Raw genomic sequence first — 22,923 nt, forward strand, 5'->3', positions numbered from 1 at the left:
TAATTGCTTCAGTGTGGTTTGTGGTTTTTTTTCCTCTTTATAATTTATAGGCTTTTTTTTTTTTTAGTTTAAACGGCATTTCCTCCTTTTCGTACCTGCCTGTGGGGGAGTTTTTTGTCTCCAGGCAAGAATATTTGGAGCTTTGAAGCAACGTGAAGGAAGAAAAGGGGCTTCACCTGTTTTTTGTGACTGTGTTTATTTTGTATCCCACCCTGGGTCATCACAGCTGTCCAATCTGCTCCAGTTCCATGGAAAGAGGCGGGCGTTTTGCACATCAGAGGGGACGTGGTTCTCCATGCTGCCTGCATCCTGTGGATGGGGCATCGCTATTTTGCGTGGCTCAGTGCCGGTCCATGGATTGGGTTGGGGGGGGGACCCCTGTTTTAGTCCAGTCGCAAGACAAAATCCTCCCTTGAGTCCAGAATCCCCTTCCAACCTGTGAGAGAGCCCTGCCATGGCTTAAGAACACAGGGAGCCCCTACGACTCACGGCCACAGTTGGGCCCAGAATTGATGTCGCTAAGTGAGAGGTTTGCTAAGGGACTTTTGCCCCCGTTTGAACGACCTCCCTTGCCACCGCCATTAAGTGAATCGGGGCACGTGTTAAATTAGTAACCCGGGTTTTCAATGAATTTAGCATCCCTCCATGGATTTTTTTTTCCTTCTCAGGTCGCAAACAGGGAAACCTATGATGACCCCGTCATAAATGTGAGTCAGTTGCCAAGCGTTCTAGGTTGTAAGTCACGTTTTTTTTTAACAGGGCCGTTGTAACTTTGGAGGACGATCACCAAAGGAACCGTCGGAAGTCGAGGACTGCCTGTATTAACAGGAGCGGCCACCCGCAAGTGGGATGGACGCAGGACACCTTTTAAAAAGGGGGGGAGGGGAGCTTAGCCTCTCTAGGAAGAAGCTCTCTCTCGCCTTCCGGGAGAGCGTTGGCCTTTCCGTTTTTCCAAGGCGAAACCATTTGGGAAAAACGGAGGGGCGGGGAAAGAAGGGAACATTTTATTTTCCCCCCCCTCCCCAGGGAAGGGGAATTCGGGGCGGAGCGGCTGGACGTCTAGACTGGAAGCTGGCCGGGCAGGAGAAAGGTAGAGCGGACTAGACGCGGAGCGGCAGCCCGAAGGCCTTGCGGAGGAGGAGGAGGACGAGGAGGTCGGGACACAGCGCCGCTGAGCCCGAGGGGAAGGACAGGACGGGACGGGACGGAGCCAGGCAGGCTCAGAGCCCGAGCGCTTCCGCCGCTTTGGGGTTCCCGGGAGCTCTGGCAGCTTCGGCCCGGGCTGGCTGAAGCCCCGAGAGGAGCAACAGCCGAGCTCCCGGCGGGTGGAGCGGGGGATCTCGGAGAGGCTCCTGGCCGGGCTGTCCCGCTCACGTCTCCTCGGCCCCAGGAAAAGGGAGGCAGGTGAGGAGGGGCTGTCCCCTCTCTGGAGGATCTCCTGGTGGCGTGGTTTCCTTTTAACTAGCAGGTGGTAGGGAGCAATAGAAGAGACGTTGGTTTCCCTTCATTTTTCAGTCCCAGGCTCCTCTTTCCCCCCTTTCCAGTTTATTCCACAGGAGGAGGAGGAGGAGGAAGGGAAATCCAAGGGAATTCCCATCTCCAGCTATGGATAGGACACAGCCCAGCTTTGGAGACCCAAATGCAGGTTGGAACTGAGGCTTCCCACTCAGATCTCCTCCATCCCAGGAGGGGAGGCAGGTGAGCAGGTGAGCGTCTCTCCCCTCCCGGGAGGAAGATCCAGTTCCCTTGCCCGGCTCAAAGGCAGCTCCTATCAATGGAAGATGCTCTGGTTTCCTTCCATTTTTAGTGCCAGAATCCTGTTTTTCCACCCAGATTACAGGTAGTCCTCGCTTTACAACCATTTTTAGTGACCATTCGAAGTTACAAGGGAAGGTGAGGGTCTATCCCCTCCCGGGAGGAAGATCCATTTCCCTTGCCCGGCTCAAAGGCAGGTCCTATCAATAGAAGACCTGGACATGAGAAACTTTCTGACAGTGAGAACACTCAACCCATGGAACAAAAGTTGCCCTCGGAAGTTGTGGGAGCGCCATCGCTTGAGACCTTCAAGAAGAGATTGGACTGCCATCTGTCAGAAATGGTGTAGGGTCTCCCTCTTGGGCAGGGGGTTGGGGTTGGACTAGATGACCTACAGAGTCCCTTCCAACTCTGATTATCTGTTAAGATGCTCTGGTTTCCCTCCAATTTCAGTCCTACAAGCCCAGATTACAGGTAGTCCTCAATTTACAACAGTTCATTTAGTGACCGTTCGAACTTAACAATGGAAGGTGAGGGTCTTCTGGGAGGAAGACCCAATTCCCTTGCCCTGCTCAAAGGGAGGTCGTATCAATAGAAGATGCTTTCCTTTTTCCTTCCAATTTCAGTCCCAAAGTTCTGATTCCCCATCCAGATTATTATTCCACGGGAGGAAAAGGGGAATGTGCATCTCCAACTCTGGTTACAATACAGTCCAGCTTTGGAGACAAAAATGCAAGTTGTAGAGACTTTGGTTTCCCTCCATTTCCGGTCCCAGAATTCTGTTTTCCCCTCCACATTATTCCATGGGAGGAAGAGGGAATCCCAGGAAAATCTCCACCAAGGGTTATTGTCCAGTTTTGGAGGCAGAGGAGAATCTACTTGTTCCAATATTTGTTTTAACTTTTGCCCTTCTTTGACCCTGGCTATGTTTTAAATTGCAGGGCCAGCCGATGAAGATGGACACCGTACCTCCTGAAGGTGGAGAAGACCTCTCTGGTCTCTCTATGGAGCAGCTGTTGGGCTTCTCAGAGGAGGATCCAAATCGGATCTTGTTGCCTGGTAAATGATCCTGGAGTCATTTCATTCTTCTGTCTCTTCTACACATCATTTCGGCTTTAATTTATAGCGTGTTCAAACAAGCAGGCTCACCCAGCTTCCAAATATTCCAAAAAAGGAGCCACGGTGATGCAGTGGTTAAAAATGCAGCATTGCAGGCTAACTCTGCCCACTGCCAGGAGTTCGATCCTGATCGGCTCATGGCTGACTCAGCCTTCCATCCTTCCAAGGTTGGTAAAATGAGGATCCTGATTGTTGAGGGCAATAAGCTGACTCTGTAAACTGCTCAGACAGTGCTGTAAAAGCACTGTGAAGCTGTGTATAAGTGTTAAGCCATGGCGGAGCAGTGGTTAAGAGTGCAGTTGTCAACTCAAAAATATTTCTCTGGTCTTTTAGAGTTGCCAGCAGAAAGGGAGTAGTACATTCCTTAAATGCTTATAGATAATTTCTAGGCAACCGAAGCTTCTGGCACTGCAAGATTATTTCTGGAGAGCATGATTGATGACTCTTGGCTATGGATGTGTCCATTGGATAAGATACATCCAGGGGGTGGGGGAAAGACCGGGGTCAAGGGTGAAATGAATGGTGTATCTCAGTGTCAGCTACACCCAGGTAGCACTGGCATGTTTCATTCCTAATAAATCTTTAAACTCAGAGAGATGCTGCTACAGACTCATGGGTGGATGCCGGAGCCCTGACAGCAGTACTGCAGGCTACTTCTGCTGACTGCTGATTCTTGGCAGTTTGGGTCTCACCGTCTCAAGGTTGACTCAGCTTTCCATCCTTCCGAGGTGGGTAAAAATGAGGAGCCAGATTGTTGGGGGCAGGAGGCTGACTCTCTAAACCGCTTAGAGAAGGCTGTAAAAGCACTGTGAAGCGGTATATAAGTGCTGTTGCTGTTGCTTAAGTGCTATTGCTGTTGCTATTCTTTCCCCGTCTCCTTTTATCCTGATCACAGGGAAGCCAAGGTTGTGGATGGAAACCAGTGAAATATCTTCTCTGTCGGGTGGAGCTGCAACATCTCAGGTGAGGAGCCTCATTAGGGCAGGTGTCAGCCTTCAAGATCTTCTTCCTTTGCTTTGCTTCTTTCTGGCTGTCATGAGTAACGGAGAGGGGTGGAAGGGGGAAACGTATGGGAAGTGAGCTGGAGGTGTTACTAACTAATATTGTATAAACTGAGGAGGGTTTCTATTTCTTGCTTAGCTTTCTCTTCTCTGCGCAACTGCAAACCTTTATCTGAGTAAGCCAAGGTCAACTAAACATCACCACCTGAAGATGACCACATGATGAGGTTCACTACTTTTAATTGGAAGAACCGTTTGAACTATTGGGGGTGGGAACATTTCAATCCTTTGATATATGTGATGTACGTGCCTATTTCTTCAGATTCAGAATTCTCTTGTTGCTACCACTTGACTTCCAGTAAAAGATATCTTCTCTCTAATTACAAGAGTCTTAAGTATTTCTTTCCTGGATTTTGAACGGAGCACCAGCTGACATTATGCTGAATCTGATGAAATAGGCACGTACATCACATATATCAAGGGATTGAAATGTTCCCACCCCCAATAGTTCAAACAGCAAACATCTGCGGGAGGGGGGGGGGCATTTGTGTCATGAGCATCCACACAAAGGAGGTTGAGATCAAAATTTGGCTTCATTCATAGTTCAAGATGATTGCTTAAGCATAACCTACTGAAGAGTTAGTCCTCCAAGGTAGACCAAATTGAAAACCAAAGTTATGGCAAGTAATCCGACTTTCTCTGTAGGGTTATAAGCAAGGGTCTTCAAACTTGACAGCTTTAAGACTTGTGGCCTTCAACTCCCAAAATTCCTCCTCCAGTCATGTTAGCTCAGGTATTCTGGGAGTTGAAGTCTACAAGTCTTAAAGCTGTCAAGTTTGGAGACCCTTAAGGGGTTATAGTAACAGAATCTTGGAAGTCTGAGAGCACCTGCCACCTTCCTGAGAACTAGGCCGTGTGACACCTGAGAAATGTTCTCAAATTACATTTCTGTCCCAGACTTAGATTTCTGTTGTAAGGACCATTGTCCTAATAGGAATTTTTCCTCCTGGCCCATTACATTCATGTTCAGATATTGAGTTCATTTAAGGAATCAGTTCCTTTATTTAAGGAGTCAAGTTTCTTGAACTTGCACTGGATTACAGTAGTTTCTTTAAAATAAATGCTGAGGAACGTGGAAAAACAAGGAATTAGCTAGCACAAAAATGAAAGCACTGAGTCATTTTCAATTTCTTAACTTCCATTAAAACATTAATAGGCCAACTCACAACCATTTAAAACAAATCAGAGCAGTTACATTATGGCATGTGTCGAAGCAGATCCAGTTAAAAGTTTCATATATGTGAGGTATGGATATTTTTACATCAAAACGGCAGCTTGTCTAAAAAAAAATGGAAGTTTTGACACAAAAGGAGATGCGACAAACTGGCTTATCTAAGATGAATTGGGGAAGGAAGAAATTCTAATGAGACAGGAAGCTGGCCAGAGAGAGAGAGCTATTAAACCTAGCAGTATATTATGTTGGAAAAGGAGCATTTTCTCTCTCATGAAACTCATTTTTAGGATATTGGAAATGTGGAAGGGAGGTTTCTGGCAGTTCTGCTGAGGAACATATATCCTTCGAATTCCAGGGCTTGATGTCCTTTGAGGAGGTGGTTGTGTATTTCACGGAGGACGAGTGGGAGCTGCTGGATCCCAGCCAGAGAGTTTTATATGGAGAAGTCATGCTGGAGAATTCTAGGAATGTGGCTGCTGTGGGTAAGGATCCCTTTTCAATTGGATTCAGTTAAGTGTGGAAAGTCTTTTTTATTGTCCAAACTCTGACAAAGCATGTCCAAGGTTGAGGGAGAAATTCTGTTTTCGTTTCGCCCATTGCATCACCTCCTCCATCTGCTTTAGTCCTCCCTTCCTTTTCTCTTTGTCATAACAAGGAAGGTATTTTTCTGAGACAATTTCTCAGCTCACAGTTCCGCCCTGAAGTCAAGTTTCTTTTATTTAACTGTTGTCTTGGTAATGGTTGTTCTTCTTGTTCCTCAAGGTCATACCTTCTGCATGTTTACAAATTCTTATCCTTGCCAGAAAGATTCCATTTCAGTTTGTAGTTCAAACATGATATTTTTCAGAGATTTCTTGATACTTGTGGGCAAACTTTACTGTGGGATGGATAGGATAGAAATGTATTAAACACAGTGGTGGGATCTAGCCAGTTCAGGAGAACCGGTAGCGATAATTCTGGCTTGCCCACCCCCGCCCCGCCCAGTCACTCCTCATCTCATCTGCTGTCCGGCATAGCTGCTGCTGGTCCCTGGCTTTCCTTGATCACATGGGCTGCATCCCATGCGACCCTGATCTGCCCTGATCTGCCTGGGTGAGTGACTGCAAGCAGCAAGGCCAGAATCCCGGCCTAGCTGCCTCCCATGTGGCCCAGCATCAGGGGTGGGATTCTACCAGTTCGCACCTATTCTCTAGAACCGGTTGTTAACATTCTAAGCAGTTCAGAGAACCGGTTGTTAGAAGAAATTACTGGCCTAATCCTGTAAGGAAGGCAGGAAGGAAACATTCTGGTGTTGCTTACAGAAACTGCCTCTCCATTAACCCTTATTACATTCTTGGCAGGACTAGACTTCCTGTCTCAGGAACTTCTCTGGAGTTTTTTTCCCCTCCTTTGCTGGTACTTTGCTTGTGTGGAGTGACCATTCCAAGTTACAATGGCCCTGGAAAAAGTGACTTATGACCATTTTTCACACTTACGACTCTTGCAGCATCCCCACAGTCCTGAGAGGCCAGGCGAGGAGATGCATGCCTCGATGTGAGTGATATTGAGTTGGCCACGCCCAGCCAATAACATGACCGCCAAGCCATGCCCACCAACTAAGCCACGCCCACAGAACCGGTTGTTAAAAAATTTGAATCCCACCCCTGCCCAGCATGCTTGCCTGCTGCCACCGCCGCCTCACTGCCTGCCCGCTGGCAAACAATGGATGCCGCAGAGACAGATTTCCTACATGCTGTGATGACCCGGGGCATGGCACAAAGGCAACACAGTGAAATAAGCAAGAAGAGTCCCTTTATTATCTCCAACTTTACCCCCAATGTCCAGGTTACCTTCGGCTGGAGAAAAACTCTCCCAGGAACAGTCTTTAAGTGGAGGAAATTCAGTCTGAAAACCAAGTACATACAAACTGTCACTAAAAATCCAAACAAACCACGCTGCAGTAATTAACTTGACATGGCAGGAGAAGGAATTGCAGACTTGAAAGGCCAGCAAAACACACACAGTTGGGAAGACACCAGAAACACAGATAAGCCTCAACGATACCAGATAATTCACAATTTGCTCCCAACAACTTGTGTTCAGCTTCCCTTTTTAAATCCTGGTTTCCCAGTTGCAGTTAATGAAGGGAATCAGGGCCCTTTCCTCACCCATAAGCCACGCAACTCATGTTGCTCCCTTCTCTGTTCCTCCCTGCGGGCCCTAGGGTGAAGAGGAGGTGGGCCTGGGTCTTCGTCCGAATTCCCTCTGCCCTGTTCTACCTCTCCCCTGCTCTGCCCAGCCGGATTTTGCCCTTTTCCAGTTTCTTCCACAGCCAACAGAGCCACACTCCCACTCCCTGTCAGCTGCTCGGCTTCCCCTCCAAATCAGATTCCGACAGGGGCGTGACACATACCATTCCAAGCCCCTTCTTTCCCCCCTCCGCCCTTGGGCTGACAAAATAAAAGGCCATCTAAAGATCGCAAAGAATTAGAACCACGAGGAGGAGAGGCGCATTGATCTCTGCCTCCCTCTAGGACTGGCCTTGGAAAAGCCTGCCCTCCCAATCGGACTCCTTTTCTCCCAGCGCTCATGCGAGAACCCACATTTTTTTTAAGAATTAGAGCTGAGGAGGAAAGGCACCCTGAGGCCACCGGCGGACTTATTAAGGCATACAACGTGCCACCGCTAAGCTCCACGGTTCCTCGCACGAGCGCTGGAAGAAAGGGAATCCCAATTGTGAGGGCAGGCTTTTCCAGGGCCGGCCTGGAAGGCAGCGGCAACACACGCGGCTGCCTTTTCTCTTGCCGTGCGATCTTTGAGGCAGTTCCCTAAAGGTAATGGTTGTCAACTAAAAAAAACAAAAAAAATATTCCTTTGGTCTTCTGGTTGCCAGCAGAAAGGGTGTGGGGGAAAACAGTGCATTCCTTAAGTGCCTAGATAATCGCCCTGGCAGCCCAAAGTTGTCGGCGCACAAGATTATTACTGGAGAGCATGATTGATGACTCTTGGCTATGGATTTGTCCCATTGGAGAATAGACTTCCAGGGGGTGGGGGGAAGACCAGGGTCAAGGGGGAAATGAATGATGTATTTTAGTGTCGGCTGCACCCAGCTAACGCCAATATGGCCACTTCTAATAAATATTTTTTTTTACTTTGAGAGATGCCGCTAGAGACTTATGATTTGAATGGGGGTGTATTTGTTGGAGCCTTGACAATATTGTTGTGACCGGAGAGGGGGGGTTAGCAAATGCCAAAGCCTAAGTGTGGCCTTCGTCACGGTACATTTGCGCCACCTAGTGGTGCCCAAGGTGTGATCCAGGCCCATGTACAATGGCAGAGAACCAGGCGCAGAGTGGGGTGCCTGTTGCCACACACACACCCTGCGCCAGGTAGGCTGATCAGAAAGTGCGTCCCCCATTGCGAGCAGCAGGATCCGAGGCAGAGGGGAGGGCGAATGGACGGCAGCCGCCCAGAGGGCCGGCAGAAGCTGAGAGCTGGGCTGCCCATGCCTTCGATGGCCCGGAGCATCCCCTGGGCTTGGCCTAGGACAACGTAAAAAGGCCCCGATCTTTCCACAGGGGAAAGGGAAGGTTTTTATCGGCGCAGGAGCGTTTGTGGCAGAGCAACTCCTCCTTCACTGGGTGTTAGCCAAGGGGAAGCAGTAAAATCAGTTTTTAGTTTACTTTATTGTCATTGCACCTCGTACAATGAAATCAAACCCCATCTTCAGTGCACGTCATGACCATGACCATGAAAACAAACACAAACCACACATCCTTCACCCTCCACACATTGAACCGGAAACCCCTGACACCACACCAACACTGCACGATACAGCAGAATTCAAAAGAGCTAGTGCCCTGGGGTAGAAGCTGTTTTTCAGCCTATTTGTCCTTGTTTTTATTATTCTGTGCCGTCTGCCAGATGGTAATAGTTCAAAAAAAGGGTTCCCGGGATGAGATGGATCTTTGAGGATGTTTTGAACTTTCTTAAGGCAGTGGGAGCTATAGAACTCTTCCAAGGTGAGGAGAGGGCAACCCATGATCTTCTGGGCAATAACATTAACCCTCTGGAGTGCTTTCCTATCTGCCATTGTGCAATTGGAAAACCATACACATGTGTAATAAGTTAAAATACTCTCTATGGTGCAGCGGTAGAAGGTCCCCAGCAGTTTTTCATTCAGTTGGTGTTTTCTGAGAAGCCTCAGGTAGTATAATCTCTGCTGGGCACCCTTTTGACCTGGGCTGCAATGCGAGCACCCCAGGTCAGGTCCTCTTTTAGGGTAACACCCAGAAACTTAAAACTGGCCACTTGCTCCACTCGGTCTCCATTGATAAGCAAGGGCTGGATGTCTGATCTGTTCCTTCCTTTTATTCCTTTGCTAAAGCTGCCGTTCCCTCCTTCACACAGTTTCTCCCAGCAGCCGAGAGAGAGAAGGGGACAACAGGGGCCACTAACATTGTCTGTGGAGCTAGCAGGAGCCGCCACCTTCTCCTTCCCCTTCTCCCTCTCGGCTGCTGGGCAACAGGCTGACTCTGTAAACTACTCAGGCAGTGCTGTAAAGCACTGTGAAGCTGTATATAAGTCTTAAGCCATGGTGGCGCAGTGGTTAGAGTGCAGTACTGCAGGCTACTTCTGCTGACTGCTTATTGCCAGCAGTTTGGCAGTTCAAGCCACCCCCCTCAGGCTCAAGGCTGACTCATCCTTCCGAGGTGGGTTAAATGAGGACCCAGATTGTTGGGGGCAAGAGGCTGACTCTGTAAAGCGCTTAGAGAGGGGCTGTAAAAGCCCCGTGAAGCGGTATATAAGTGCTATTGCTATTCTTTCCCCGTCTCCTTTTATCTTGATCACAGGGAAGCCAAGGTTGTGGATGGAAACCACTGAAGCATCTCCTCTGTCGGGTCGAGCTGCAACATCTCAGGTGAGGAGCCTCATTAGGGCAGGAACATCTGCGGGAGGGGAAGAAGGGGGGGCATTTGTGCCATGAGCGTCCACACGAAGCTTATTTCAAACGTTGAGATCAAAATTTGGCTTTTATTCGTTGTTCAAGATGACCGCTTCCTGATTGCGGGCAGGAAGGCTTCACAAAGTCACGAAACAAAACCCTCTTTTTATTTGGCTAATGTGAATTCCTATCCTTCACATCCAGCGAAGTCCCAGCAAACGGTCTTTCAAGGGTGAATTGCAGCCACAGACCTTATCAGTTATGGAGAGTTGCCAGGCCGATAGCTTCCAAGCGCAGCGCTGTACGAGGAAATACCTGAGAGTCACAAACTTAGATAAACAGATCTTCTCTCTAATTAAATTAATGAAGGGGCATGCATAAGTGCACCATTGTGCCTACCGTCCCTGTCCTATTGTCCCCATTTATTCATACCTATTTCCTGTATTCTTACTCAGGTTTATACTTAGACCTATTGTAAGGCAGTGATCCCCAACCTTTTTATGTCGCGGCCCGGTACCGGCATCAGCTGGGTGCCGTGGCCCGGTACCGGCATCAACTGGGCGCCGCCATCTTTTTGACGAAAAAGTGCTTCGGTGACCTCACCGGAGCACTTTTCATCAAAAGATGGCGCAGCGCTTCGGTGAGCTTTTCGGGTAGAAATGGCTTTCTACCCGGAAAAGCTCACCGAAGCGCCGCCATCTTTTGATGAAAAAGTGCTTCCGGTGAGCTTTCTACCCGGAAAAGCTCACCGGAAGCACTTTTTATCAAAAGATGGCGGCGCCCAGCAACCAGCGGCCCGGTAAGACTTGTTCCGCGGACTGGTACCGGTCCGCGGACCGGCGGTTGGGGACCCCTGTTGTAAGGGATTGACAAATCAAATAAATAAAATAAATAAATAAATAAAAGAACTAATTGTCTCCTGCAAACATCACTCCCCTTTCTCTCCTATTTATTCCCTATGGGAGGGACCATTCACCCTCCACCTGTGCCTTGACTCCCGAGTTGACCCTTGTTCCTTAACTGTTCCCTTCTCCTGACAGCTCTGTGCATGCGCACATTAGGAAGAGGCTCCAGTTGTTCTTCTGCCTCACTGATCTTCAACTCCGGCAGCTGATAATTGTTGGATGGCCCTGGCCCCATCTCTGCCTTCGATGCAGAGCACTCATCAGAGCCTTCCCCAGACTCCAGGACTGACCCATGGTCCTCCCCAACCTCTGTTCTGACCACGGCTTATTGAGACACTAACAAACACACTAGTCCCCAAACCCTTTTTTCTTTATTTCAACGGCTGGGGTTAGGGATTAGAGTATGGAGCATTTTCTCTCTTATGAAACTCGTTTTTAAGATATTGGAAACGTGGAAGGGAGGTTTCTGGCACTTCTCCTGAGGAACATGTATCCTTCGAATTCCAGGGCTTGGTGTCCTTTGAGGAGGTGGCTGTGTATTTCACGGAGGATGAGTGGGAGCTGCTGGATCCCAGCCAGAGAGCTTTATATGGAGAAGTCATGCTGGAGAATTCTAGGAATGTGGCTGCTCTGGGTAAGGATCCCTTTTACTCTGGATTCAGTTAATTGTGGAAAGTTCTTTTTTATCGTCCTAAGTCTGACAAAGCATGTTCAAGGTTGAGGGAGACAGTCTGTTTTCATTTTGTTTTTTTTGTTTTTTTATTGTGATTCCAAAGTAAATACTTGGAGAAATTGGTAGGTTCTTCCCAGGAGCCTTTCTCAGCTGAGCTTTTATTCTCTTACTTCAAGGTTACTTATTGATCAGAGGATCATCATATTGGAAGGGATCTTGTAATTCTTCTGATTCTCCTCTGCCCAGTTCTCTTAAGTCGGAGGTGTCAAACTTAATTTCATTCAGGGACGCATCAGTTTGACCTCCGGGGGTGGGGGCGTGGCTGGGGGCGTGGTCAGTTTGACGTCACTAGCCACGCCATGCCCCACTCGGGTCAAACACAGATGTTTGCATCCCTGAATGAGGAGCCACCACCCAGGAGGGTATGTCCACTTGTGTGTGTGTGTGTGCGCGCACGTGTGAAAGCGATGAGAGAGAGGAAAGGAGAGAGAAAGAAATGAGAAAATGGTGGAGGGAGAGAATGCGAGAGAGGAAAGAGAGAAACAAATGAGAGAGAGAGAGAAGGGGAAGAAAGAGGGAGAGAGAAATGAGAGAGCTGGAGGGAGAGGGAGAGAGAGGGAGAGGAAGAAAGAGATGAGAGAGGTGAGAAATGGAGAAAGAAAGATGAGAGAGAGAGATGGAGAGATGAGGAAGAAAGAGAGATGAGAAACAGGAAGAAAGAAAGATGAGAGAGAGGAAAGGGAAGAGAAAGAGAAAAGAAATGAGAAAATGATGTAGGGAGAGAATGAGAGAGGAAAGAAACAGAGAAGGGGAGAGAGGGAGAGAAAGAGAGAGCTGGAGGGAGAGAATGAGAGAGGGATAGGGAAAAAGATGAGAAACGGGGAGAAAGAGAAAGAAAGATGAGAGAGAAAAAGATGAGAAAGAAAGAGAGATGAGAAAGAGATGAGAGAGAAAGAGGAGAGAGAGGGGGGGGAGAAAGAGAGAGAGACACACACATACAGAGATACCTGTTTAAAAGAAAATAGAAAAATGGCTCTTTGAGGTTTAAGGTTGCAGACCCAGACACCTGGGTTAGGCAAACACCATGGTCATTAAGCAACCTTGTGGTCATTAAGCAAACACTGTGGCTGTTAAACAAGTCCATTTTTCCCAATGGGCATTTTTAACCGGAAACTAGGAGGAATTGTTGGAAACTGGCAAAAAAATATAGAAAACGTCAGTCACATGACTGTGTGGGATGTTGTAAAGTGGTTGTGTGTGTGTGCGCATGCGCACCCACATGGTTGTCAAAACTCCAAAAACAGGTCAAGTAGCTCTGGGGCGGCCAGTCGTAAATTAGAACACTTGCTAAGCCACCTTCCGTCAAGTGAGGACCACTTGCATTTGGTTTGCCTTAAGGGTTCAGAGCTGTATGGAATCTGTATGGAAGAAAGAAAAAGGGAGGGAGGGAGGGAGGGAGGAATGGAGAGAGAGAAAAAAAGAAGAGAACGAAGGACCACAAATCTTGACACTAGACGTGGCTTCAGAAGGCGCTTTGAAACAGCACAGCAATCTAGGGCTGGAAGTGAACTTGGTGCCTCTAACAGAGAGGAAAATGGTCAGGAAGGAGGAGTTGACTAGGACAAGGCTACCATGCAGGGGAAGGCAGAGGTAGTCCTTGACTTATGACCACAATTGAGCCCAAAATTTTGGTTACTAAGCAAGAGCGTTGTTAAGTGAGTTTCACACCACATTTTATTCAATCCATGACATCTTCTGGCTCAGTCATGTGCAGGCTAGGGAAGAACATCCGAAGGTGTGTGTAATGTTCTAATATACAGAAATTAGAGTTAAATGTGTGGCAGAAAGTAGACTCTGGGGTGTGTTTTTCCAAACACAGTAAGTGCGGTTGAATGTGTATAGTTTTAGAAGAGCTTTCTGTGTGTGTGTGTACAGTATATCTACAGTATAGTATATATAGTAGGTAATGTATCTTTTTGTGTGCCTATACACACTCTATACTATGTAATAGTATGTAACACATATGGCACATATACATAGAATTAAATAGTGTATTTTGGATGTTCAGTAGTAGTAAATAAATAGATAGGGAAATTGTATCTCATTGAGGCCTTTGAGGTGAGGAGAGACCAGGCAAGGTGCCCCTTGACGTGAGTGACATCAAGTTGGTCATGCCCACCCAGCCACACCCACCCAGTCACATGACCACTAAGCCACACCACCCAGTCACATGACCACCAAGCCACGCCCACAGAGCCGGTAGTAAAAAAAAATATGAATCCCACCACTGATTAGACCTCCATTTCCCTGTTACTTGATATGCCCCCATGAATTTCAGTCAGCATGTGACTAAACGGTGGAGGATATTCCTGAAACTGCATTTGCTAGGATAAATGTCAAGGGATCAGTTGGAGCGGTTACACCCACAGAAAGTAATTTTGACTCCGCTCACTGCAAAATAATAGAAAATAGTTGTAGTTCTGGTTTTAGATTTTTGGCAGTAGCTTGCTATCCAAACTTGTTTCAATTTAATTTCTGAACATTTTGTTACTAAACTAGGTAACATCACCAGCAGGATTTTTTTGTCCTGTGGTCCTTAGCTTATAAATGTCTTGTGTGCCAGTTTTTTAGTTTTATTTAGTTCATTGTCATTACTCCTCGTACAACGAAATTAAATACCATCTTCAGTGTACATTATGACTATGAAGATAAAAACAAACACACATCCTTCACATTCTATACATTGCATTGAAAACCCCTGCCTGATACTGCATTAATATTGCACTATGCAGTAGAATTCAATAGAGTTACTGCCCTGGGATAAAAGCTATTTTTCAGCCCATTTGTCCTGTACCGTCTGCCAGATGGTAATAGTTCAAAAAAAGGGTGCCCAGGATGAGATGGATCTTTGAGAATGTTTTGAACTTTCTTAAGGCAGCGGGAGCTATAAAGCTCTTCCAAAGAGGGGAGAGGGCAACCCATGATCCTCTGGGTAATGACGTTAACCCTCTGGAGTGCTTTCCTATCTCCCAGGTGCACTTACTGCACAGGTGCAGTAAGTTAAGATACTCTCTATGATGCAGCGGTAGAAGGTCACCAGCAGTTTTTCATTCGGTTGTTGTTTTCTGAGAAGTCTCAGGTAGTATAATATCTGCTGGGCCCTTTTGACCAGGGCTGCAATGTGAGCACCTCAGGTCAGATCCTCTTTTTTGGTAACACCCAGAAACAGGCCATTTGCTTCACGCGGTCTCCATTGATAAGCAAGGGCTGGATGTCTGATCTATTCCTTCTATAGTCCACTATAAGCACCTTGTTCTTATTGATGTTGAGGACCAAGTTATTGTCTCCACACCATGAAAGCAACTGGTCCACCTCATCTCGTTAGGCAGACTCATCCCGCCCGGAGATGAGTCCCACCACTGTTGTATCATCTGCAAATTTGGTAATAGTATTACTAGCATGAGTGGGAATTCAATCATGCATTGTGAGCAGCTGATTGGTTCTCTTGTTGATCAGTCATTCAAATGGTCTGGTTTCTTACATATTCATATGCTCAGGAGTTCATGGCCACCATGACAGCCAAGGGTCCATCCAGGTCATCCAGGGCGCAACGCCTAATAGTGGTCATATGCCTGCCCTGATTTAGAACTTAGAATAACTTTATTGTCACTTTAAATGTACAACTAATCGTCAGACATTAAAATGAAATTTCATTGCATACAGCTCTCAAAGGGTTCCCAACTCCAATATACACTACAAAACATGACAAAATGAATAAATAAACTGGGTGGATAAACATCAATTATTTTCTAATTTTTTTAAAAAAAATCAAGATTTTTTAAAAATTTAAATTCTATTTTTAATTTTTTTTAATCAAATGTATTTTAATAAAATGCTTTGGGGAATAAAAATCTATCAAAAAGGAGTTTTCTACTTCAGATACATTAATAATTTAGTTTATTCAGCATGAAATGGGGCTTAGTTATGTAGCATGAGGCTGTATATTCTGCAATATTTATATTTTTGATAAACTTATTCAATGAATCTAAGCTGATGATGGTCATGATTAACTTTTTTTTTTTACTTTTTTTTTAAATTAGTTTATGGGCAGGAGCATGAGAATAACAAGAAGCCCAGCATGGTGGTATCCCAAATGATAAAATCTGAAAAAGATGTGCTTGAAAATCAAGGACCATCACAAAGGAGTTCAAAAAGTTGCATAATGAATGAAGGAATGAAATTTTCTCCTTCTGGTCACAATGAAATCCGTGACCTCCCAATCCAGCAAATTCCCCAACTAGGAGATGGAAAATATCTCCAATGTGCCAAAAGAGACAGAGAGAAATCTGATTTCAGTGAACATTGCCCAATGCAGAATAAAAAGGAAAAATATGAATATGAACAGAATGGACAAAGTATCAATCATATCCCTTCTCTTACTTTATATAACCCATCATACATCAAAGAGACGGCATATACATTTATAAATAGTGGGGGGATTTTCAATTTGAACAGTCATCTTATTTCCCATAAAAATGCGGAACCACCTGAGTATGGACAGGAATTTAATCAGAAACAATTGAATGTTTTATTCCCAAAAAACCCCTCCAGAGAAAAACTCTATAAATGTCTTCAGTGTGAAAAGACATTTACTCATAAAGGTAAACTTACCACACATGAAAAGATCCACACAGGGGAGAAAACCTATAAATGTCTGCAGTGCGAAAAGGTTTTCACCAAGAAATATACGCTTATCTTACATGAAAGGATCCACACAGGGGAGAAACCGTATATATGCTTGGTATGTGGAAGAAAATTCCATCAGAGAGGCCAACTTACAACACATCAACGAACCCACACAGGGGAGAAGCCGTACACGTGCCTGCAGTGTGGAAAGAAATTCAGTAGGAGTTCAAACCTTACAGCGCATGTAAGAAGGCATACGGAGGAGAAACCATATATTTGTTTGGAGTGTGGGAAAAGCTTCCGTGACAACAACGACCTTGTTTGCCATAGAAGGATCCACACCGGGGAAAAACCTTACAAATGCACGGAGTGTGGAAAGAGCTTCAGACACAACTGTAGCCTCTTGCAACATAAAAAAATTCACACAGGAGAGAAGCCGTATCAATGCCCGGAATGTGGAAAGAGCTTCCGTCAGAAAAACGGCCTTTGGCAACATAGAAGAATGCATGCAGGGGAGAAACCATATACATGCCCAGAATGTGGAAAGAGCTTCAGTCGGAGAAGTTACTTGATTTGCCATCAAACAGTTCACACGGGAGAAAAACCCTACAAATGCATGGAGTGTGGAAAAGATTTCAGACAGCAGAGTTACCTTTTGCAACATAAAAAAATTCACACGGGAGAGAATCCATTCAAATGCTCTGAGTGTGGAGAAAGCTTCAATCAGAGCTATAAACTCCTGCAGCACCTAAGGATTCACACGGAGGAGAAACCTTACAAGTGCGACGAATGCGGGGAGTGTTTCAGCTGCAGCAGTGACTTCAGTTGCCATAAAAATATTCACATAGAAGAGAAACCGTATAAATGTCTGGAGTGCGGGAAGGGTTTTAATAAAAGGAGTTGCCTTAGGTCTCATAAAAGAACGCACAAGGGAGAGAAGCCGTATCAATGCACCGAGTGCGGAAAGAGATTTTCTTACAGCTTTGTCCTTAAATATCATCAACGAACCCATACTGGAGAGAAGCCGTATCAGTGTTTGAAGTGTGGAAAAGCTTTCAGTAGATATTCACATCTTGAAATCCATATAAGAATCCACACGGGGGAAAAACCATATAGCTGTCTGGAGTGCGGAAAGAGCTTCAGTAGCGACAGTGGCCTTAATAGTCACAAAAAGATCCACACGGGAGAAAAACCATACAAATGCCTGGAATGTGGAAAGAGTTTCACTCATAAGGGGAACCTTATCCAACACAAAAGAATTCACACGGGAGAGAAACCCTACAAATGTGCGACGTGTGAAAAAAGCTTCAGCCAGAAAAATCACCTTTCTCATCATGAACAGACCCACAAAAGAGAACAATCCTAACTTGGGAGCTTTATTCCAAATGTTTCCCCCCCCACCAAAGTAGGACCCTCCTGGAAAAACCATAGAAATATATAGTCTGTGGTATTATGTTCAGTTGGAAGATTAGCCTTATCAGGCCTAAAGAATCCACGTGGGAAAACCATAAAAATGCACAGTGTGAGAAGAGATTCAGAAAGGATTCCGCCCTTATTTTCCAGAAAACGCTTTCTTTTGCGAGGAATGTCTGGAGAACCTTTTTAGGACCATCAATGGAATAGAATTACGTTAAGAAAATACGTTAAATCAGGGGTCTCCAACTTTAAAATCTGCGGACTTCAACTCCCAGAATTCCTCAGTCAGCCATGCTGGCTGGGGAATTCTGGGAGTTGAACTCCACAAGTCTTAAAAAAAGTTGGAGATCCCTGTTTGAAAAGGAATGCTTGAAATAAATAAAAAAAGATAAAAGATTGAAAGAGTCCCAAATTGGAATGCTGTCAAAATAGCATGGAGTTGCAGTGATGGTCTTGGGAATGTTCAGGCTGAATGATTTACAGTTGGCAAAAGATATTCAGAAAAGGGGCTAATAAAAGAAAATGATCTATTGGAATATCTAGTGCTCTGTGGATTTGGCCAAAAGAAGGGAAAACCAGAAATGCTTTTTAGCTTATGATTGTATTGAGCAGTTCCTGGTATGTGGGAGTCCTTGGTGCTCTCTGAGCTTAGTTGTTTTGTCGCACATGTTTCATTATCAAATTGCACTGATGGTATTATCTGGTATGGTAATGAAACAACTACAAGGGGGAAAAAAGCAAGCTCAGAGAGCACCAAGGACCCTGCAGTTAAACCCTGAGCTACAAATATTCTATTACTTGCTGGTATTTTATTTCTTTTGCCACTGAATTTTTGAAATGTAATTCCTCAAGATCTAAAACTTTAATTTATTTCTTCGTTTTTCGGTTGCACATACAAAGAAAAAAGAATAATGTTCTGTTAAGGTATTGAAATTTAAGAGCCGACCAGCAGTGAGGCTGATGCAATGAGGATGAATCAGCATTAGTATGGTACTGCCCTTTAAGACTGAGGATGGGTTCTACCCCTTTAAGAGGTGTTTATATAAGGTAGCAATTAGAGGGTGTTCCCTCTCTCCTTGTGTCCTGTCTCCATTTAGAGTTCTCCATGCAGAATGAAGAAGATTGCTTATCAAGTATTTGCCTACCACGTTTATTTCTGTATATTGCTTGTATATAAATCACTGATAAATGTCTAAGTCTCTATGTGTTGTGTTTTGCTCCTGGGTTATCTCATAATGGTAGTCACGGTGCAAACACTCTGACAGGTTATGGGCCCAGAACAGAGAGAAGGCCAGAATGACTGGAAAGCCTAAAGAGAAGAGAAACCTAGTGGGAGCTTTCACCAGAATAAGTGGTTTAAATTGTGGTTATTGGCTTGTGAAAGAAAGCAGGCAATAGGGCCTCCATTGGCATAACGGGAGGAAGTTTCTTGGTGTCTTGGCTGAATGAGACAAACTACCTCTCCTGGAATGTGAAGATGAAGATGTACCTGCAGAGGGAGGAGTTGTGGACGATTGTTACTAATCCACTGACGGTCCTAGTTGATGGGGATCAGAGGAAAAATGAAAAGGCTTTAGCCAGCATAATTTTTCTCCAGAGATGCTGCCCTGAGAGGAGAAACAGAGGAGCAGAGAGACAGGTGCAGGACTATTCAGCACATATGAAGTGGTTCTCCAGCGTCGTTTTCCCTGTCAGTGTCAACGACTGAATGCACCAGGAATAAGTAGTTGTTGGACAGTGGGGTGAGCCAGCATATCAATCCACAAGCATTTTCTGGTTTGCAACCAATGTGGGTTAGTCTGGCTGATGGACAAAGCTGCTGTAAACGGGGAAGGTAATGTTATGTACCAGAAATATGTGATACATTGTATAATGTCTTATATGTACCTGCATTAGAACATAATCTGTTGAGTATATCTGTCAAGTCTGAAATTGACATGCGTAGCCATTTTATTTAGCCTTATTATATATTCCTTTTCTTTCTCTTTGCTGGTTATGGGCGGGGGAAGGGTTTCAGGTTTGCCACATTCCTAAGGTGGGAGGAGTGGAGTAGAGATAGGGTTGTTTAGGCTAGATGGTTCTCCTTTCCCATGGGAACAAAAGCTGACCCTGCTGAGACCTGCTGGTGGTGATTGATGACACCAGGCAATGTTGATTTACTTCTATTGGGGAATGTGATTTTGGGGGGCTGTTTCTAATTTCCAACATTATGTGGTGTAATTCCGGGTTGTGTCAGATCCGGAATCACAACAGACTTTGCCAATTTGATGCTTTCCTAAATAAAAGAAATTGTTTTGGAAGATGGACTTTGCTCTTTTCTTTTTAAATGGGTTTCATCACGTGGACATTTGACAATATCCAAGTTAGACAGGCAGGGTTATGAAATACTATTTGCGGGGGAGCAGTACACCATTAGGAAAAATGGACAGATACGTGCACGAGGGGTTAAGTAAGATGGCCTGTACGTTCTAGGAAGGCAGGAAAATAGTTGTGACATGTACTTACAAATGTTTCCACACACGACATTTGTGAACATTTGTTAGACAGGATATTGGGGCATGCAGGTTTTGATGTATTGAGGAGAATGCCAGACCTAGCTGAGGTGCTTAAGTTAAAGAAATGTAATGTATATTTGGATTGTGCTGTTTGTAAGGAGTCAAAATCCAAAGTGCATCCTGTAAGTAAGAAAAGTGCAAGAATAACAGAGTATTGCAGTTAGTTCATGCTGATTTGGTTGGCCCTATGGCGCCCTCTTTAGGAGGAACTAGATATGCCTTAGTCATAATAGACGACTACAGTAGATATGGGTATTGTTACTTGCTGAAAAATAAGACTGAAGTGCAGTATTTCAACAGTTCAGGCAATGGGTAACACTTGTAGAGCGACAATATGGGTTTAAAGTATGCCAGTTACAAACAGGGGAACAGAGTTTATGTCTGAGAAGTTCCAAAGGTGGTTAAGCAGTCTAGGCATAAGGCATAGAAGAATGAATCCATATTCGGCGGCTGAAAATGGTATGGCTGAGGGACTGAATAGTGTGCTAATGACCATGAAGGACGCATTGCTTGCTGATGCAGGCATGAATAAAATATACTGAGGGAAAGCCACGAAGACATTGAATTATATCATTAGTAGGATATGGAGTGTGGCAATATAGGAAACACCATTATTTCATGTTGTTTGGAAGGAAACCCTTTTTAGCTCATTTAAGGACATCTGGCAGTTATGCCTGGGTACTTACTCTGAAAAGTACCAGGAGAAAAGCAAAAGGCCAGGAAGCTTAGATTTGTTGGGTATGAGCCAGGAATAAAGGGGCACAGGTTTACAAACAGATAGTGATTTCAAGATCTGCTAGTTCTGCGGAGCAGAATAATTGGAACAAGCCTTCCATCTTTCCGAGGGTTGGTAAAATGAGGGCCCAGATTGTTTGGGGGCAAGAGGCTGACTAAACCGCTTTGATGCAGATTGGAGCCGGTGCAAGAGAACAAGCTTGCCATACAGGTACCAAACACACAAGGCAAAATGAGCAACCCCTTTTTCCACTGGGTGTAACTCAGTTTGTGGTAAGGGCTCAGTGGTTAGAATGCAGGTACTGCAGGCTTCTTCTGCTGACTGCCGGCTGACTGCAATTTGGCAGTTCGAATCTCACCAGGCATAAGGTTGACTCATCCATCCATCCTTCCAAGGTGGGTAAAATGGGGACCCAGATTGTTGGGGGCAATATACTGACTCTGTAAACTGCTTAGAGAGGGCTGTAAAAGCCCCGTGAAGCGGTATATAAGTCTAAATGCTATTACTACTACTTAGCATAAGATATTCATAGCAAGAATTCCTCCATCATGGACTCCTAAAGTTCAGAGCATCCTTGATCCTCTAGAGGCCCCCCAAAACTTTTGGGTACCAGGAACCATGGAAAGAGGGAGGGTTTTTTGCGGATCAGAGGGGACGTAGTTTTCCATGCTGCCTGCATCCCGTGGATGGGGCGTCTCTTTTTTGTACAGCCCAGTTTCTGCTATGCCACAGCCCAGTGCCGGTCCACGGATCAGGGATTGGGGTACCCGTTTTAGTCTGATCGCAAGACAAAATCCTCCGTTGAGTCCACAAGAATCCCCTTCCAACCGCCTGTGTGAGAAAGCCCTGCCATGGCTTTAAGAACACAGGGAGCCCCTACGACTCATGGCCACAATTGGGCGCAGAATTGATGTCGCTAAGTGAGAGGTTTGCTAAGAGGCTTTTGCCCCCATTTGAACGACCTCCCTTGCCACCGCCGTTAAGTGAATCAGTGCACGTGTTAAATCAGTAACCCGGTTTTTCAATGAATCTAGCATCCCTCCATGGATTTTTTTTCCCCTTCTCAGGTCGCAAAAAGAGAATCCCATGAGGACCCCAGGACGCCGCGACCGTTGTAAAGGTGAGTCAGTTGCCAAGCGTCTAGGTTGTAAGGGTGAGCAATGGTCCTAAGTCACTTTCTTTAACTTTGGACGGTCACCAAATGAACTGTCGGAAGTCGAGGACTGCCTGTATTGGGATGGACGCGGGAGACATTTTAAAAGGGGGGAGGGGGGAGGAAGCTTAGCCTCTCTAGGAAGAGGATCTCGCTCGCCTTTCCCGAGGGGAGGAGGCTGGGAGTGAATGGCCGCTCCGGTGAAAAATAATAGGTTTCTGTCCACGCCCAGACCCGCTTTTCCCGGGAAGGAGAGGAAGGGGAATCCGGGGCAAAGCGGGCGGGCAGGAGAGGAGAAGAGCGGGCTAGAGGCGCGGTGGGGGCTCCGATGGCCTGGCGGAGGAGGTGGAGGAGAAGGTGGGTTGGGAGGGGTCCTTCCTGCCGCTGAGCCCGAGGAGGAGGAGGGGGGCGGGAGAGGCTCCCCGAGGAACCGCCGGGCTCAGAGGCCAAGCGCTTCCACCGCTTTGGGCTGCCGGGCTTCGGCGGGGACCAGGGCTGTCTGCAGCGGCTTCGCTCCCGGCAGGCTGAAGCCCCGAGAGGAGGAAGAGGAAGAGCAGCCGAGCTCCCGGGGGTGGAGGAGGAGCGGTGGGGGGAGGGGGCGATCCTGAAGCGGGTCCCGGCCGGGCTGCTCTCGGAGATGGCGGGCTGCGGGAAGGTCCGGGCGGCGGCGGCCGTGGCCGGAAGCTTCCCGTTCAGCCCTCCGAGGAGGGGAGGCAGGTGAGGGTCTCTCCCCTCCTGGGAGGAAGACCCAGTTCCCTTGCCCGGC

At 46.2% G+C, this 22,923-nt stretch overlaps 2 protein-coding genes across 8 annotated transcripts in view; one reads left to right on the plus strand and one right to left on the minus strand.

Moving 5' to 3' along the window:
* The window catches only part of LOC113432072 (vomeronasal type-2 receptor 26-like), a 492,433-nt gene that overhangs the window by 266,901 nt on the left and 202,609 nt on the right, over positions 1-22,923 (minus strand). The window lies entirely within an intron of this gene.
* Positions 765-22,923, plus strand: part of LOC148131965 (uncharacterized) — a 114,046-nt gene continuing 91,887 nt past the window's right edge. For 2 of the 7 annotated variants that reach the window (XM_087953818.1, XM_087953817.1), the window contains exons 1-5: positions 911-1,404; positions 2,697-2,814; positions 3,770-3,837; positions 5,465-5,591; positions 9,942-10,009. In XM_087953818.1, coding sequence (XP_087809944.1) covers positions 2,706-2,814; positions 3,770-3,837; positions 5,465-5,591; positions 9,942-10,009 — 372 coding nt within the window. In that variant the 5' untranslated portion in view covers positions 911-1,404; positions 2,697-2,705. Of the gene's footprint in view, positions 1,405-2,696; positions 2,815-3,769; positions 3,838-5,464; positions 5,592-9,941; positions 10,010-11,445; positions 11,573-15,711; positions 20,014-22,314; positions 22,875-22,923 lie in introns of those variants that run through there. The other 5 variants (XM_087953816.1, XM_087953820.1, XM_087953819.1 and 2 more) reach the window with 5 other exon arrangements.

Source organism: Notechis scutatus, chromosome 2 (genome assembly GCF_049901735.1).
Source record: "Notechis scutatus isolate UNSWTSFEM ecotype Mainland chromosome 2, rNotScu1.2, whole genome shotgun sequence".
Taxonomy (NCBI): domain Eukaryota; kingdom Metazoa; phylum Chordata; class Lepidosauria; order Squamata; family Elapidae; genus Notechis; species Notechis scutatus.